Raw genomic sequence first — 19,793 nt, 5'->3', positions numbered from 1 at the left:
GCCTATGTCTGCATGGCAACAGTGGAGGAATTTTATTTTTCTAATTAAAATTATGATGAACCCCTGAGAGAAATAAGAATGACAAAACAATTGTTGGCAGTATTAATGGCCTAAGAACGAGGTTATAATTTGCTAAATTAATTGTGTACATTTTGCTCATCAGTAGCCAAACCATATTCATGATTTACTGTCAATAGACAGATTTTTAATACATTTTGCTGTTTTCCTCCAGCAGCATAGCCTTCCAATCAGTTAACACAATGATATAAGACAATCTGAAAAAGACAAGTGAGCTTCATCTATATGTCATTAATAGTGCAATTCAAGAGACACAACAAACAAACTTCAAAGACTCCTGTTTGAAAATGTATGTGAGCACCACTTGAGCTTAACTGTACCACTAACAAACATATCAGAGGAGAAATGCTTCTTCCAGCCCATTTATGCCAATTGCTTGCAGTATTTAATGTATACTGAATTAGTATCCTCTATTTATGGGGGTGTTTTTAAAAAGCATAGGAGAGAAAAAGAACACATATCCCCAAAAGGCAGCAAATTAAGAGTGCACATTGACAAAAGCTGCCAGAGCTGTATTACACAGCCATGCCTCTGAAGGAAATCCATGCAGCACCCAGCTGCCATAATCAGTGTCCTCCATTACAACTACATTAACATCACAATTCCCATTAAACTTTCAAAAACATCTGAAATGCAACAGCTGTCCAGGAAAACAATTACTTTTACTTGAGTATCCAAAAATCACTGCAAGGTGGTGTTTCCATAGGGGTGCTGCAGCAAAAGCACCATTTATGTACTCAACAACAGCACCTCCTGCAATGCACCCATTTTCTTTGCTGGATTTCTTACACAGATATGGATTCAGCTGGGCCTTAGTTACCTTTACTCCTAAAAGTTTCCTTTACACCTGTATGAAGAGGTTTACCTCTAGGAGCCATGGTTTTAGTTTTCTGTCCAGCAGAATGTCAAAGCCCAGGACTTCAAAGCAGACGCTGTCACTGCCCGGGGCTTGCCCGGGCCTGCACATGCGATAAGCGTGAAGAACATGCGGCTCTGCAACGATGAGAGTCTTCACTACCAGCTCCTGCAGGGGTGGGGGCCACAAAAACTCAGCAGGACAGAAGGCACCAGGACATACTGAATTACTGTGGTTCATACTTTACTATTTTAAATTTCATTTACGTATCTACTAAAAAAAATTAAAATACCAAACAAATAGTCTATAATAAATAAACTATTTCCATAGAGGAAAAAATATAATTCTATATAGTTCTAGGCTATATTGTTATACTTTGCGTGGTACATATGAACTTGGAGAAAAATAAGTTAAATAATAAAAGCATATTGGGAACATAGTACAGTATAGCCAATCTTTACTCATTTCATTTTGCAATATAGTTTTCAGCAAGTATTCTCAGAATCATACATACAGCTCTAAGCTCTAACAGTCTTAGGCCTATTCCTCACCTAAAGACACCTGTAATGCAACCACTTTAGTGGTGCTGGTCCACAGATGTATACAATACTGACTACAATACTGACTACAATATTATAAATATTCACACATAAAATTCACTTTATACTCTAGAAAAGTCTCCAAGAATTTAAATGGGATGGTTCCTTTGTATCATATGACTTCTGTGAACAACTGTTTTAAAGGACTTTTGATCCTCAGAAAAACGTTAACGTTAAATTTGTAATCTGACTCTGAAGTTAGTCTTTTAAAAAACATAATAATCATTTATAGTATGTCCTTTGCAGCATGCATTGCTGAGAATTTGGATTAATAAAGTTTCAGAAACCATTCTGTATTGCAGTAAAACAGAAGCAACTAATTTTCTAAGAACACACAAAATAAATAAAAGCACATTAGTTTGTCTTACTGAAATATCACTCCAGAATTTGGAGACATCAAGATTATTTGTTTCTAGAAACTCAGTAAACCATTTTATGGAGCGTTTGCTTCCTTTGTCTTCTGTTTCATCCCGTTCAAAGTGCTCATTATGTTTATTGACAGAGTAGTTAGTCAGATGCATATACAATTGACTCTACAAAAAGGGAAAAAGGATATTAAAAAAAAAACTTAAATACAACTCCAGAATAGCCAATTCAAAATAAAGAAAATTTTAAAAGTACATTATATCAATAATGACATAGCCAAACAGTTCATATTTGTAAATACACTGTATGCAATTCTTGGAGATCTATACCGAATGCTGAATGTTCTAACCTCTTCCAGCAAAACCTGGGCTCACATTTAAGCCAGCTGCAGTCCACTGATCTGCCACTCAACATCTGGTTAGATAATATAATATATCTGCCATTTTTACAGGTCTGTATGTAAACAACTAGCTAAAAATGTGAAAAGCAATTATGATAACTTACAGAATGATTACATTCCACAAGAAGCAAACAATAAAGATGGTATTTTGAAGTGCTAGTTTTAAAGTGCTAAAAAACACTCTGGCATCTGTTTCATAGACAATCCCACATTTCAGTTTTTACTGTAGCTTATTTATGAGAAATGTTCTCATTATAGTGATACTTTAAAATATCTTTTACATATAAACTCATCTGCCATGTTGATATCTGCCAAAATTGCTCATTTTTAACTGGCTAGTAGCCATACATCAGAGGGAGGTAAATTTCAAGGCATACACAACATAAATGAGTGAGTACTACAGTTACTTTAAGGAGCAAAATGTCACCAGCATTAGATTCATGTTATCAGTTGAATTTAAAAAAAAACATTCCCTTTGCAAGGCCAATTTATAAATCATGATCTGTAGATTTATGATTATGTCCCAGTGCAGATATTAATTTAGCTTTCCACTTACACTGCCATGAGGACTGTCCTCATCACAGTTCTCTGTCATGTTTGATTACATACAGGACAGTAGTTGATATTCTAAGTTGACCATAAGCTTTCTGTTCCATCTCCTCTTTGATAGCTAACACAAGCCTTCTGCTGCCATTTATCTCACTATGCTTCCTTATGTTTAAAAAAAACTTCATGAAATTTACCAAACAACCCAATTTAACTGCAAACTAGTTAAAAATATATTGTAGTAGCACTAGAAGTAATGAATTTCTCCCGTGGCTTCCAATTACTCCTTTGAGAATCCTTCTGAAATCTATTGGTTTTCAGTCATCATAACTGTAATCTTTTCATGAAATTCAAATTATTTCAGACAAAAGTAATTATTTTTCAGACTACAAAAAAAATGAAAGTGTTTTGTTAAACATGTGAACTAATAGTCTGAAGTTATTTGGAACAATGTCACTATGGAACAATGTCACCCAGAGAACAATGTCATTAGGGACAGGCCAGGTTATTTCATACAATAGACAAACCAGAGCATGAGCAGTTGTGAGAACACAGAAACAACTGCCTGTTCCATTTATCCTCTCAGAGCATATTTCAGTGCTGCTAATGCCAAGATTAGTAGCAAAACAAAAATATTAAAAGCAAGCTATTCCAAAAATAGTACTGGAACTCTTCCAAATACAGCATTTGTACTGGGCTACAAATTATACCTGCATTTTTCAAAGATGCACCAAGACACAGTCACAGTTTTAAGTTGCAAGTAGGGAGAAAGGCTCTACATGTGTTGTCTGCTACATAATTACATTGAAGTAGCTCTAAAAGTATATGTTATGGAAAAAGAAATATACAATGGAGTACAGAGTGAGGTATAAGAAATCAAACCTACCAGTGCTTCAAATCTACTTCTTTCTTACACATCTGCATTTTAGTCTGTGCCAGAAGAGAAGGGTCACACCCCTCAACAGGCCAAGATGCTACCCAGTGAACTAGGGGCTGAAAGTGTCCAAAATCTTCAGCATGTTCCTCACCATTTCTTGGTTTTCCCCAGGTTCACAGGCAGCCCTGCTGATCACCCTAAAGCTGCCAGGTCTGTCCTGTCCGTGCTGCAGCAGGCACTGACCAAGAGCAGCACATCCCTCAGTTCAGGGGCTGCAGTCACCCCTCCCACACTGGGAGCTCCCACACTGCTCCCTTCTGCTGCTGCTCCCCTCTGTTCTGAAACCTGCAGGACCCTCAGCACAGGCTCTAAACTACAGGGACATTAAACAACGACCTGGCAGGAGACAGACCTTATTACCACCTCCCACCCCAGCCCAGACTGAGTCTCACATGAACATAAAAGCAAAGTGACTGTTCTTGGAGTGAGTTGATTTACTTTATTTTTTCTGAGTTGAATGTCAATAATTGATATCTTTTGCTTTCTTGTAGAAAACATTTAAATATGTACGTATGTAGCATGCATACATGCAGTCATATAAAATTTTTACATATAAGCAATAATATGGCTATACTTGTGATTTTGAAAAGCACGAGTTAAGTACTTTCATTTTAATTTTTTCTCTTCAATGACAATGCAGAAGTTCATCCAGATGAGCATCAAATTAAATCTCACACCCCAATTTATTTTATTTTACCTTCTCCAAAGCCTATACAGGTAGAAGTCTATATCCATAAGCAATAAATTGGAATGAACTCCAACTTACCAAATTTGAGTCACTGGGGGGGTGATACTTTTCCGTGCCCATTCTCACCAGTCCATCATGATATAAAAATACTTTTAATGGATCACAGGAGGTTACAAGAATATACACACGTAAATCAAACTTGTAGCCTTCCATAAGAAATGGTTTGTCAAGATATTCCTGAACAATTAAGTGATCCTGAGCTTGTAACTTTTCTCCATTTCTTATTAAAGAGATCCTGGTAAAAACAAAAGTTATTTTAAAAATGTGAAACTCGAACATTACTCTATGAAATATATTTCCATGGTCACTCAGCCAGGTAATCAGCTAAAGTCTACCCAGAAAAAGAGACTTACATATCTAGTTTTTAGGGTAGAGAAAAAGTTCCATTCCCTTACATGGCTTTTGGTTTCCTGTCCTTTATGGTTCTTCACTGGATGAAAACAGGCAATGAGCCATTTCAAAATAACTTTCTGCTTGCTTTGATTCAACAATTTGTAGTAATGGGTTTGCTCTGCACTTAGAAATTGTTTGGCAGAACGACCAGTCTCCAGCTTCTGTGATTATTCCCCCTGCAGCTCTAAAAATAGACTTCCAGTCTTTGTCACAACTTCTGCACGAGGTACAGGCTGCAAAGAACTTTCAGTGCTAACCTGACATACTGATGATGTTTGCAAAGCAGGACACTGATCTGCATGGCTAAGAATGGCATAGATTAAGCTTGGTATTTCTGTATTTCCAGTTTCCCCACATCAGAATGAAAAAAGGTTTATATATGAATTATGAACTCCCAGTTTCTAACTACACAGACTTTTAAATAACTGTAAAAGCTAATATTTTCAGTATACAGTTATTAACCTCAAATTCCCAGAACTTTGCTACCTTAATCTTATTCCATATTATTTAAGATACATTTCAGAGTTTTGGTGTTGAATACTCCTATCATACTGAAGTACCTTCCAGGCATTTCTCTGGTATGCTGGTACCTTTCCCTTCAGCTTATCTTTGTCCTTATCAAGAGGACTGAAAAATGAGGAAATGGAGAATTTCAGGGGCCTGACTTTTCTAGTAATTCTGATATATTTTGAATAACTAAGAGCTTTAGTATATTGTATAGTCCAAATTGATATTAAAAGCAATAAAAGCTACAACTGACATATCTAGAAACAAGAACTAATAATACAATTGCAATATTTATCTCATTGGATTTTTACTATGAGCCCTGTTACAGACAAAACTGTTTCAATTCAGCTGCAGGTCGTGGTCTCTTCAGGGGTGTCCCTCCTCCAGCATGGGTGTCACCTCCTCCCAAGAGTGCACCTCCAGCCACATCCCCAAGAGCATTTCCTCTTCTGTACCTTGCAGCTGCTGCTCTCAAACACATTTCTGCTCCTCTGCCTGGCTGTGACTTGGGAGTGCAATGGGGTGTCTGGGCTGGTCTCAGAGCTGGGAAACATCCTGACATCCTCCCACACAACACCCCCACAGCCTCCAGCCACCAGAACCCTCCCCTTTATGCCCAATGTGGCCTCACCCCACAAGTCTAAAAGCAGCAGATAAATTTATAATAAAATTATCATGAACTTAATAATTATTTGAGCTTATTTGAGGCTTGTGAAGCCTTCACCCTATACATGGACCTTCATGCAACTTGAAATACAATATTCTTACTAATAGACAGTTTCTGTTAATGTTGTTATTAGCACTGGATTTCACGTTTGATGGGTGAGAAGACTGAAGTTAACTCACAACTTACCCATGTCCCATTGCACCATTAGCTGGTTTGACTATGAAAGTTTTCTGTCTACGTTTCTTCTTCAGTTCTTTTACATAGTTCTGAAACTGTGTGTACTCTGCAGGGAAGATCCACGTCCGAGGAATAAAACTGTATTCCTGAGGCTGACTCTTGATCATTCTGTAAAAAAAAAGTTTAATCGAGTTAAAATCTTCTGACTACTTTGATGTTTCAATCCTCAGGATTAAAAAGCATTTATGACAATGTGACAATGGAACTTTTTCAACAAAATTCTGTAACATGAAATCAAACTTCTGCATTTCTTTAAGCATAGTTTAACATATTCATATGCATGTGCATATGCTATATTCAGACACAGACTATCTTGTGCATTTTTGCTTATTATCAAATGTGCTTATTATGTTACTGGCATCCATCTCATTCTTGGCATCCATCTGACTCCTGTTACAATTTTTGGCCAGTTACTCAGATGATTTCCTGCTATTCCTATTCTTTGAAATATTTTAGAAATATGGATTTTTTTTTGGGGGGTAGGGGCAGAGAGATATTTGGCAAGTATTTTAATTTTCATACTGTTATGTGTATGGGGAGGTATGAGGATCAACACAGACAAAGAAGAGGATAGGGGATATTTGGAGTTTCTTCATGGGTGCAAAAAGTACTAATAACAGGCATCAAGATAAGTGTAAAAGAGGCAATATCATTTCCATTTTTCATTTCTTCTATGAGCCTACATAATAATCCTGATGCAGTATGAGATACTTTTTCTTTAAGTGGCTTAAATACTAATGGAAAAAACAGAGCTGTCAGCCACATCTGTAAGGCTAGGACTGTAGCCAAGCCCTACTGGTATAATAGATATGCTGTCACCAAACTGTGTAGCCAACTCCCCAGCAAATACTCTGCAGAATCTACAAGAGCTGTAGTAGTCCTGCATGAGGTTCAGTGCTTTCACACCTTCATCATAACTATTATTTTTAGAAATCTGATTTAATGAAAACCACTAAATATTCAGGAAAACTTTTAAAAAACATAAGTAGATATTATAATTCCTGATTCATGCATACTGTTAAACTACTCTCCATCTGCTCTATATTTACAAGTGTTATTACTTTGCCAACTGAGTAGCTTATCTAGGCAGAAATTATCTTATTTTTAGGCAAAAAGCAATTTCTGTGTTAGTTTAAATCCCTCTCCAGATTATTTATCATATGCATCCTGTTACATGTTAGAGACTTGCCATTTAACTTACTCAAGGGTTTCGATACACACACTCCCTACTCAATGAATATAGCTTCAAAGTATTCCAGATATATTCATATTATTTTGTGACTGCAAGTACATCAGTCCTATATGCCTTTTCCTTTTGATGCATAACTGGGTAGATTACAAACACTTAATAATATGAAGTGGAATACTTCTGCATTGTTTACAAGTTCTGGGGCTCACTAAAACTTTCAACACAAGAATTCAGCTCTGTTCTTTCCCCACTTGGCCCTATTCAGAAAGGGCTTAGGAACATAATCAAGTAGCTTGTGGAATCAAGGCCTATTCCACTACAATAGCCCTATTTTCCAGCACATCTGCTGTCCACTGCTGTGGGTAACCACTTTTTCACTGTACTGCTCTATTCTTTAGCCTTCACAGTCCTTACCAGGAGGTCTGAGAATTAAACACCAAATTATTGTTCTTCTGAGTGCTATTTCAGCTCACAGATGTGGTCAGACTGTGCTCTTGATCTCAGAGCACTTTCTGTTCAGCAGAGTCTAAGGTATTGAACAAAACATAGTTTACTAAAGACATGACTTGTCAGTCCAACAACGCGGGTTCCACTGCCCGGGTTTCAAAATCCTCGGGCTTTTCAAGTATGAAAGGAGGTTAGTAGGTAGGGATGGATGAGAATGATTCTTGGCCCATGATCAGTTCATGAACCTTTTACATATAAACAACAGAGGAGCTGCAAAAAACCACCATCTCACAGATGGATCCATTCATCCTGTGCACCTTCTCCCCCATTTACTGTATTCATTCTCTAAGCACACTTATCCTTCACATGAGGAGCTCTCATCTAAGAGTGCATTCAAAAATGGTCTCGTAAGATCTAGTGGGCCCTACAATGGCACTTCTATTACTATTATTTTTTTCTTTCTTGTGTTCTGATTATCAGCCTTGAAAATGTTGCTCATACCTGCTTTTGTTCTCCATCACATCCCTCTTTCTACCTGTTCCATTGCTCCACGTTCACTTTCTTTGCTGGGTTGTCTTCATTCATATTACACATGCTACATATTACACTGCCCCCTTCAACTCTTCTGCATGTGAAAACCATGTTGTCCTATGATCCAGACCCTGGATATTAGCTGCAAAAGGAATTCCTGAAGTGCCTTTCCTACTGGATAGTATTTGCCTACAGTCAGGTAGATTTGCTCTTTCACTCCATTCCCAACAACTTGCATAAAATGGAAGGGTGAGATCAGTATAACATCAAATGTAGAAGTAAAAGAAAAAAAGACTCTACTCCCCACCAATTCTCAAGAAAAGTTCATGAACTGTCAATGATAGCAATCAGTAGAGTCAGTAATGGGAATAGAAAAGATGGCATGCAGCAGAAAAGCAAGAGAACAGGATTAGTGTTTCTGCACAATCCTGTTTAAATAAACTTTAAGACAGAACAGCAGCTGTAGGGGAAAAAATCCTGCACTCCACAGGAAAGAGCCTGCTCAACCATGTATCCCAACTGACTTGTGATTTCACAAGCAGTCTCAGGGCATATAGTTTTGATTTTTATAAATTTTGAATACTAAGCATTGAGTTGTGAGGCCAGTAGTGAGAAAAAACCAGACTGATTAAAACCCTCCTGCCTGTACGGATACTAAGTGAAGTCACAACACAGATGTTTGACCCAGAGTTATCAGAGGAATTATTCCTGTCCTATCTATATGTGCAATCTCAGCACTGAGTAACTTTAAACTGTGCTTCAAACTCAGAATTCAGTAGCTTGAGAGAGGTATAATCAGACTGTATTTGAAAGAATGTGTACACGATAACATTAGTCCATTTGATTAATTTTTTAAATAAATAACTACAGCAATATGTGGGGATAGCACTGTGTACAAAGCTGTCCAACTGACAGTGAAGAGTGCTTGTCAAGTGTTACTGAGCCATGGGAGCTCTGGTCCACATGGAGGACATGCAGACACCACAGCAATGCACAGAATATTCACAGGCATTCCACATGTTGTGTGTTCTTGTTACAGAACAGAAAAGGGAAGAGAAAGAAACTGAGAGAGAAAGAGGAGATAGCACATTAATTACATTAATATGAAAACAAATTCTCTTCTGGTAACAGTAAATGTAGTGTAAGTAATGTTGGGAGCCAGAAGATTGATTCTATTAATAATTGCTCTTCAAACTAATTTAGATTAGAATAACCAAAATACTGACACATATTTATCCCCAAAGTTTTCCTTATCTTCAGGCTGTCAAATCATTATTTAGTATTGTTTTCTTACAGGTCCTGCTCACAGATTCCCAGTGAGGATAATTCCTCAGAAGCCAGTTATTCCACTACAGTGAGAACATGTAATTAGACAAATGAGCCTCACTGACTTACTTTTTATATAAACAATAAGATGCTTCACCTTTGGTCATCTGGTCCAACCTCCCTGCTCAAGCAGGGCTGTCCTAGAGCACACTGCACAGGATGCCAGATTCACTATCCACCCACATACTAGTTATTTTTCTGTTCTGCCACTATAGGATATATAGCTGGGTGTATTATGGATTAAGTTCATTGTACAATAATTCAAGGCTCACCTACATTCTTCAATGTGTAGACAGAGAACTGAACCCACATCATTTTCCATTGAAGTCAATCGGAGAGATACAGTACCCCACTCCAATACTACAGATCCAGGACCAAAGCTAAAGTTATTAAAGAACTTTGGAAATTATTCTTGGTCCTCTCATATTTTCTTAGTAAAAGTGAACTAACTTTACAAGCAAGAGTTCCATATTGTATTGCATTAAATACTATAGCTGGAAAACTTCTTAATATTAAAAGAAATATTACTTAGTCATGTTTCTTGCCAGAAAATCCTTTCTGCATATCTCTCCCATTCCTGGAAAATGGTTGATTCTCTGAGGAAGCAGAAAAAAAAAGAAAGCTGGTTGATACTTTCTAGTTTTTCTCGTATACCTAATACAATCATTTAAAACATTCAACTGCATGCTCAGACAAAAATAATTAGTATTAAATCTAAATTATTTAAGATAATATCTTACATTATACTACATATTCTTAGCAATAGTAAAGATGCTGTAAGTTGTATTCTCCTCCATCAACATAAGTGCCTATTGATTTCATTTCATACATGAGACTATCATACCCTTATTCACCAAGCTATCTAGGAACAAAGAATGCTATCACAAATTAATGGTAAAGAAACCAAATTATTTATTGACAGAAACTGTGGAGAGAGCTCTGGTTGTTAACTTACTGCTTAAAAGCTTATGAGATACTTATACATGAAGCTTTGCATCTTCTTTCAAACTCTGATATTCACAACACCCCCAACTGGCAGACAAAACATGAAAGAACAGCCCCAAATATTTAAACAGCAGATTCCAAGTGGTATGAACAAATAACTCTGGGAAAGAGAATAGGATTTTAAGGTATGCAGTGGTACAGCCTCACTGAGCCTGGCTGGTTGTGTTTTGTGGGGGTTTCTTTGCCCTCCATCCCAGTGAAACAGAGCACTGACCCCTTACTGAATATTTCAGTGAAGCAGTTTGCTGAAACATGTCACAAATCTGAACCACCAAAAATCTGCTCTACCTGATAGTTCCGCAGCTCAGCAATCTTCTCTTGCTGCACAGCACAATCACTCCAGATAAGGTTGGCTGTTTCATCTTCATCAGGTGTTTTCTTAAATCCCATTTCTTTTATTACTATACGTACTATGGAGAAATCACACACATAGGGACTATTTTGAAACTGTAAAATAGATTAATTTTCAAAATTTAAAAAAAACTAAAGATTTTAAGCACTTCCAATATATGACCCTTTGTCTGAGAACAATGTTAGCATGCAAGCTATTTATCTTGCAATATCAGCCTATTGCAAACCTGCCATTAAAATGTTACAGCACCTTGCACTGAGGCAGGAGTCAGAGCACAACCACTATGGGAACTGAAAAAAGCCTCACTGTATTCCCCAGTCATCTGGCAGAAGTCCACTCGTACAGCAGTCAGACTTAATCATGGTTATGACAGAAGTTAATTTTAAAACAGTGATGCCTATAAGTGTCAGTGCAGATAGGGACAAGAATGCCTCCTTAGTCCAGCTGCAGTAGTTTCAAAAGCAAATACATGCATCATTTTAATTAAAAAAAAAAGAAAAAGAAAAAAAAAGACTGATTATGTGCCATACATAACTGATTCTAGGAAATAAGATTTTAGCACCCAGCATGAAAATACAAAACATTAGCAGATTTTATTGAAAAGCCTCTGTGTTATAATTAGAGTATTTAAATTTACAGTGTTCACGTTTCAAGGCTTTAAGGAGACTTCCAAACACACATATAACACATATACAGAGGGCTCTTCCCCAGCCCTCTTGATTACTTAAGGTTTTACCTTTCAAGGCCCTTCCCTGAGTAACAAATGGGGATTAACAGATGCACAGTGCTCAAAGCTATGAATTCAGTGTTACAAGAAAATTCCAGGTTTCTTACAAAATAAACTCCTTTGGAAATGTCCCACTGCCAGCTTGATGCAAAGTCTGTTAATTCACTCCATTACTTAGTAATTTGCTCACATCAATAGCTATCAGGATGAAAACAAAGTATGTAGCTTCCTACCAATTTCATATTTTGTGCCAGCGATGTTTGCAGTGATGGCTCCATTGTTCTTCTTCTTTCTGACTTTTCTTTTAGTTGTGCCTTGGTAGGGTAGTTCTGAACTCAAAGTCAGAGGATCAGTTCCACGGTTATCTTTGAAAAATAATGTTGCAACTATCAACATTTTTATATCTCAAATAACGTACACAAATGAACTAAAACTAAAAAAAATGTATTTCATCACAATTTAGAGGTACAACTATACTGAATAATGAATAGGTTATATTAAAAATCCAAGACTGTCATACCTCCCTCATTAGAAAAGGACGGCATTATAACCTAGGAGAGTGCAGAAGTAGAGTTCAAATTCTGCTCCAAGTTCTCAGAAAATGGTGAAACTGTCAAACTCAAATTACTAAAAACTCCAGTCATGCCATTTCAGTCTCTGGTTGTAGCAAAAATTCGTTCTGGAATGGATAGATACCTGCGTTAAAAAAGAGAGACTTTGTTATAGAGAAATCCTGAAAAAATAAACAGCAGAAAACTAAATATGGAAACACTTTTAATACCAAGTATAAAGAGTTGCTTATTTTGAAAGATTGATCAAGTTATTGTACATACAAAAATTTGTTCATTACAAATCAATTGTTTTCTTTCTGGGAAAAATCATTTGCATATTAATTTTCAAAATGAAATTATATTACCTTATCTTCTGATTTTCATTTGGGTATGGGAGATTTTGGACATGCAAATAAGTAACACTGAATTCAATCAACACTGCCAATTTCTATCTCCACAAAGCTCAATGAATGGGTTGAAATATCAGGAAAAAACTCAGGAATAAACCACTCCTAAACACACTGCTACATGGCTTCGGGCATGCAGCGCTGTTACACCAGAGTCTGCAAGGAAACAAACACTGCCTTTGGCAGGCAGCCTCATAAAAACCTACGAGCGTCCAAAACATATACAGTATGTCACTGATTTTTCAATGCTTTCATTTCTTTTCTGCATTTATATGTGTAGCCTAAGTTCCTTACACTAGCTTTAGATTATTGCTGCTTTTAGTGATTGCAAAACTTATTTAAAAGAGATTTATACAGAGCACAAGGAATTTCTTCTGCTATAAATAGCAGAAAATTACAGGAAAGTCAAATTCAGCCATGACTTACGATTGGATAAGATGTGCATTAACAAAATTACCAAAACATTACTCATAAATCTTCATTTTTAATTTGTGCCTGTCTGTGTGTGTATACACATGACAGAGAGAGAAGAGATGCAAGTATGTTCTGGACAAATCACACACTTGGTAAGAAAACATAAAACCAGATATTTTGAGCTGTAAGATCTTACTTCCTTTCAAGATAGACATTTACCCTTGGCAGTCCATTAACAAAAAAGGGTAAAAAGAACAGATTATCGTTCTATTATGACTGCCACAAATGTACCAGGAGCCAAAATCTGCTTTGTGACAAGATGACCAAATATCCCTCATGTCCACTTAGTGGACCATGTGCATTTATCCACAAAGTAAGAACGGGGGATGTTTTATACACAGATACAATGTCAGACAGCACAGCAGTAACACCCAGCCATTTTGAAGTTTTAATGTTTTGGATGACATTATCCAAGAAGGTGGCCTGAAAGTCCTCCAGCCTGCTGGCATACTAAAATTAGACACAGAGATGGGAAAGCAAAGCATTCATCCTCCTTCACCACTGTGAAGGAAAGGCAGTGCTGGGCACAGTGACTCACTGGATATTGCATGTTATCTGTCTCTCAAGCTAAGAATACCATCAGAGTACAAGACACGTTGAGTTCCCGGGAATAATACTGAACTACGTCTGTTAGCCAGTTAAGGACTCCCATGCATGGACTCAAATGCCTGCCAGTTGTTACTTTGCTGTACTGACTAAAAACTTTAAACAAATTTGGAAGAATGCTAGGAGGACTAACATTTCACTGTGAGAAACACCAGCCCTTTACTAATGCAGCATGATTAACAAGCTATGATACGCTAATAAAAAGCAAGCACCTCATAGAGGTGCTTTCATTCAGCTTACAGTCAAAGAAAACCATCTGCCTAAGGTTACTATAACACTGTATTCTGAAGGCTCTGAACTGCACCACGTTGTTGAATTACTGCTTTTCTTTATATAGAAACTATTCTATTCTTTTAAGAAGAATACTCTCTAGTATATAAATAGAATATACCAACACTCAGGGTCTGTGACTTTCAACCAGTCAACTTTTTAGCACGTACATGAGCTGAAAGTAAAGATTTATGGTCACCTTTAGAGTATTCTACGGACAATTCGTAGTTCAGCCATATGGAAAACGAAGCAATGGGACTGTGCTCTGTATTACACCTTACTCTAGGATTTTCACTTTTCACAAGCACTGTCCCATACTAATAAAGTTAAACTGTATTCTGCCTTAAACTTTCATATAATAATTCAAAATTGTTTTACAACTGCTTCACTTCTCTTCAGTAGCCCATCTCCAAACAACCATTTAACCGAATACCAAAACACCAGCAGTTCTAAATCAGGAGTTTTCAAAAATATTTACATAGGATACAGTCCTTTTCTTTGTCCCTTCCCAAGGGCAAATACAAGTCCAGTGAAATGGGACAGTTGCAGCTTTTCTTCCCACCAAGTCAAGTGACAGATGAGAGACACTGCACCCCATCTGGGGGATACACTACCCAAAGCACTACCTGGGAATTGTACACTAAGCCATGGGAGCAGCAGACTTGTCCCTGTTTAGACCTCCATGCTTTCTATGTCCCCAGCAGCACAGTAGTGGGAAAGTCCAATTCTGCAGCAAGAAAACCTGATACCAGCCTTCTGAGGAATCTGCAATGTTTCCAGGTAAACTGCAACTGTTCCTCAAACTCCCCTTTAGATGAGCAGTTCTCTAACTGGAGGAATGGGTCACTTGGAAGAGAGGAAGACACCTCTGAGAGCAGTAGATGAAGGGCTGCTGCTGAGGGGCAGAGCTGGAAGGACAGGGGCCCACGCTGACAGAGCACTGCGATGCAGCATTGCAGGGCACAGGCCCTGGCAGCCACAAGATCCTACACAGCTTTCTCACTCTCTTTTTGAATTCTACACAGCAGAAATCACTCCAGAGTTACTTCGTCCTCTGACCCAGGTCCTCCCCAGGCACCTTTTCTTGGGTAACACCTCTTGATTTGTTATTATTGTCCAGCCCAACTCCTAGGTCAGAGCACAGCTGAAGGAAAAGACTTGGAGCACACACTCTGTGGGGAGCCTCTGCCACCTGATGGAATTGGCAGTTACAAGGCAGAGCAGGACTCACCTGCATCATGCACAGTAAGAGCAGCAGCACTGTCAGGTTATCATTACATCGAATTCTGAGTCAGTTCTTACAGCTGTGACAAGTTTTTACTTATAAAATAGGCACAGCCCATAACCCGTGTTCAGCTACAGCAATGTAGAGGTATATCTCACTAGTAGTCTACCTGAAAGACTTGTTTCTAAGAGATTGCTTTTAATAATATAGAAGAAAGTGTTCTATTTTCAAACTGGGACTTATGGAGCAAGTTAGCTGTCAGAAATCTCTGAATTCACAGTCAGAGAGAAAAGGATTGCAGTTCCTGCTGCATATACCATTTCTCTGCTGAAATCCTGATACACATAAATTGGTGAAGGTTTGTTGCTCAACCACACAGATTCAAGGGTAGCTGAACAAAAATGGTTAATCTATAAATGGAGAAAAATTTGTGAAGAAGAAATGAATGCATCTTCCCCTCAGGTTAGCACATTCTTATATAAACAACCACTTTGACTAAAAGTGCTCTACAGGGAAAAAAAAGATAAGATGTTATCTTTACAGCTGCCTGGCAAAGGTGTGAGAGTGCCAGGAGGAGAGATACATTGCACACAGTCCTGTCCTAGAAAGTGACAGAAGGAAAAAAAAGAAAAAAAGAAAAGAAAAAAGGATCCTTTTTCCCTCCAGGGACAGGAGAAGCAGGATACTCTTGCTGGGGAGGGAAATGTTGCACACAGACAGAGACCAAAGCAGATGCCTGAGTCCATCTGAGCAGGATACAAAGGTGCCTCAGTAAAGAGCACAGGACAGTGCAAAGAAGTGGTTTCATAGTTAATGGAATGATCCCTATTTCCTTGATAACAAGTTGTACCATATTACAGAAAATTAAAAATTAAGAGTATTTTGTGCTGTTACACAAAGTGTGTCATAATAAGTTAGGAAATTGCCTGGAAAAAATTCCTCTGGTTTAGATTAGCTACAAGTATTTTTTAACAAACCCCTCTTATTTCCTGTTATTTGCACCAGACTCCTCCCAAGTGACCTCCACCTTTCGCGCTCCTTCTCTTTACATCTTGATGCAGTAGGGAGCTGAAAAGATGATTTTTCATCTCTGAATAGGAATTGCAGGCCATTAGACCCCAGGTTTTTGTTTTGGTTTTGTGTGTGCTTAACCTTACATACATGATCTGAAAACATAACTTCAGACCTTAAGCCATGGTACATATGACAAGATCTCTCAAAGACAACTAACATTTCTCAAGTATCTTCCTATTTACCTAGGTGAAATACTACAAGAAACAGATTGCCAGGAGGTTTTTTTTAATTTCCTGCATTATTTGGGTACAGATAAATAATCACTCATCAACAGTGGAATATTTTAGAATAGATTTTAAAACCAGCAGACTGCTTTTCTCTGAGCCCATTAGTACAGTTTACCCAGTGCTGTCACAAGTGGCTGGAAATGCAGTGGCTGGAAAGAAATCCTCAAAGCTCCTGACATAAGGAGCTTTCACTGTGAAATGGAGACACACTGAAGACACAGTTACAGAAGTTGGCAGGTGACCATAGGTGGGAAAGACAACATCACAGTGCTGCAATCCCCACTCTGCAAATAGCTGAAAAATCAAAATAACAAAAATTTCACAGAAACATGAAAAAAAAATAAGTGAAAATAGTCTTCAGAGCATTGACCAAGTAAACATCTGAGTCCTGGGGTTTTTTCGCTCTATTCTAGATAATAAAGTTTTTCGGTCCCTTAGATCTTAGAATGTGGAAGTTTGGATACACTGTAGCAGGGGGTTTGCTATTTATTACAATTATGCAAGACTATAATCTACTGTTGATCTGGAATTAACATATAAAATTCAGATCCACAATGAGATTAAGAAATTAACAAAAATTATGATAGAGAAAAATGCCTTTCTCAGTACCAGCCCCAGCAAGGTAATAACAATTTTCAGTAATGAAACTGCACAATTAAAAGTCTCACACACTTTCATGATTTTTTTAGTATGTGTCCTGATAAAATGTATGTTGAAGTGTTCCAGCTACAAGCAAGCATAGCAACCAGTTTTATTGTTACACGCTCAAAGAACAATTTGATGGCAAGTTCTCACTCTTACAGAGAAATTCTAAATGCAAAAAGCAATCCTCATTTTGAGACTTGATATGTCAAAGTTACAAGCTTGTTTTTAAAAGGCTATCTGTCAACTGGCTTAAACTTGCACATAATTAGGGTTTGGTTCAAAATATTCTGAAGTCAAATGAAATCTATTAATACCAACATCCTTCATCCTCCCCATGAGATGAGATGAGATGTATACTGTTCTTTCAGATACAGTGAATGCATGGAGTTCTCAGGTGCTTGGTTTGCTAAATGGACAACTACAAGCTACAAAGGAATACAAACAAGTATGACTTACACAACTTTTTTGGAATCATGCAGTTCTGTAAGATGATTCTCTGAACTAGTTTATCTGAATAGCCAGCATTTCTAAAACTTCCAACTCTTCCCTGAGCTACCAAACAAACCAACCAAGCCAAGCTATGGTAACAGCACTCTGCCTCTGAGCCCACAAGCTACATTTAGTGTGAGTTTAACCTCCAACAGCCATTCCAGACCCCAGTCAGTAAAGGCCCTAGAATTAGTCTTAGTCCTCTGCAACACAGGACATATTTCAGACATGACTCAACACCACCTATTTAGCAATACTGAAAGCACAAACTATCCTGACCCTTCCAGTCTACCTTCCAAGCACCATGCAAAGCAGAGTGTGCATCTCAGTTGTGAACCTGTGCCTTTGCTGGGGAATGTAAAAGGTGTGTCACCTTCAATGGCTGGAGCCTGTCAGGAGCTGACCCTTCAGAGCCAGCTCAGAGGCTCAGCCACACACAGCAGCCTCGGGAGCTCTGACTGTCAGTTCAGGGCAGGCTTCACTTTGGGCTTTTCCTGACTTTGCACTTCACAGCTTTGGATGGAATTTTTTCATGAAAATGATAAGTATAGATTCCCCAATTCAGAAAACAGGACATGTATTGGAAGCTGTTAAGATGGTAGAAGTTTCACATCTGAGTTTCACAGGCATTAATCATTTTCTACTCACAATATACAGAGATCAGAATTGAGCATAGAAGCAATTTTTTTTCTTTTCAGTGTTTTCTTGGAGTAATATTACTTCTTTTTGCATTCATCCATTTCCCAAAAGGAAACTTCAAATCACTGGCCAAATTTAAATCAATGCCAAATGTTTCAAAGCTGAAGATTGATTTTCTGTTTAAAAAATGACCTCCAAACTGTCTTTCATAGCAGAGCCCACAATGTGACTATCTGTTAGCTCATTCTCACCCTTCAAAAGCCTTTTCTAATGTGATAATATATTTCAGACTGTTAGAAAATTGAGCACTATAGAGTTTCATATTTACGTTCTGAATATTGAAAGAGGGACATCAAAGAAAGTGAAACCAAATTAGAAGACTGCAGTAAAAGGATAAGACTTGAATCTTTTACTTGTTCAGTAAAACATAGAAAATATATTATTTGACAAGAGAAAAGAACTTGCATGACTTACAAATCAGTAATTCAAAAATAAAGTGTGGGGAACTTTAAATAAACATTATTTAGCATTCATAATGGCAAGGAAAAATACTGACAAAATAGTCCAAACAAGCAAGCATAACCATGTTTTTATATAGTAAAATCTGAATTTCAGAAAATACATACCTCTGTCACTTGCTGCTAAAAAAATATCAGCTTTCACACTGTACTCTCTGCCAACAAAAAGCATAGACAATGCATAGGTCTCGTACTACTGTTCCCCACTTCAGTGGGGATAACACCATAAATCTGTCAGCAGGACAGCATTTCACCAGTTCTGGAACATAAAGCATTCCCACCCCCTGATCACAGTAAGTTCCACTGAACATTGTTGAATGGAAAACCCATCTCTATTTATTATAGAATCATTTTATATATATATATATAACAGACATTATCCATTTTATCTATTATATATGATGGTTGTGTGTATATTTATATTACATTCTTTACAATGATTCCACCTTCATTTGGTGTGATCCAGGCACGTTCAGCCTGGAAACACACCTGCATTAGAGCACATTGGCCACACCAGCTCTGTGAGCTGAGCAGCAGGACAGCTGGAGACCATGGGAGGGCTGGAGCCCAAGGAGGGCTGGAGACCATGGGAGGGCTGGAGACCATGGGAGGGATGGAGCCCAAGGAGGGATGGAGCCCAAGGAGGGCTGGAGACCATGGGAGGGATGGAGACCATGGAGGGATGGAGCCCATGGAGGGATGGAGCCCAAGGAGGGATGGAGCCCATGGGAGGGATGGAGCCCATGGGAGGGATGGA

General features: G+C 37.9%; 1 protein-coding gene across 8 annotated transcripts in view; it reads right to left on the bottom strand.

Moving 5' to 3' along the window:
* TTLL7 (tubulin tyrosine ligase like 7) overlaps positions 1–19,793 on the bottom strand; it is a 62,704-nt gene that overhangs the window by 32,126 nt on the left and 10,785 nt on the right. For 5 of the 8 annotated variants that reach the window (XR_003528581.1, XM_027648868.1, XM_027648869.1 and 2 more), the window contains 8 exons: positions 12,432–12,607; positions 12,145–12,276; positions 11,121–11,242; positions 10,356–10,423; positions 6,284–6,442; positions 4,549–4,765; positions 1,902–2,066; positions 944–1,102 (listed from right to left, as the gene is read on the bottom strand). Coding sequence is in view for 7 of the 8 variants with exons in the window: in XM_027648868.1 (XP_027504669.1) it covers positions 944–1,102; positions 1,902–2,066; positions 4,549–4,765; positions 6,284–6,442; positions 10,356–10,423; positions 11,121–11,242; positions 12,145–12,276; positions 12,432–12,456 (1,047 nt within the window). In the remaining variant the exon portion in view is untranslated. The remainder of the gene's footprint in view (positions 1–943; positions 1,103–1,901; positions 2,067–4,548; positions 4,766–6,283; positions 6,443–10,355; positions 10,424–11,120; positions 11,243–12,144; positions 12,277–12,431; positions 12,608–19,793) is intronic. The other 3 variants (XM_027648871.1, XM_027648872.1, XM_027648873.1) reach the window with 1 other exon arrangement.

Source organism: Corapipo altera, unplaced genomic scaffold, assembly GCF_003945725.1.
Source record: "Corapipo altera isolate COAL_440 unplaced genomic scaffold, ASM394572v1 112, whole genome shotgun sequence".
Lineage (NCBI taxonomy): Eukaryota > Metazoa > Chordata > Aves > Passeriformes > Pipridae > Corapipo > Corapipo altera.
This window is presented reverse-complemented; position numbering and strand designations above follow the sequence as displayed.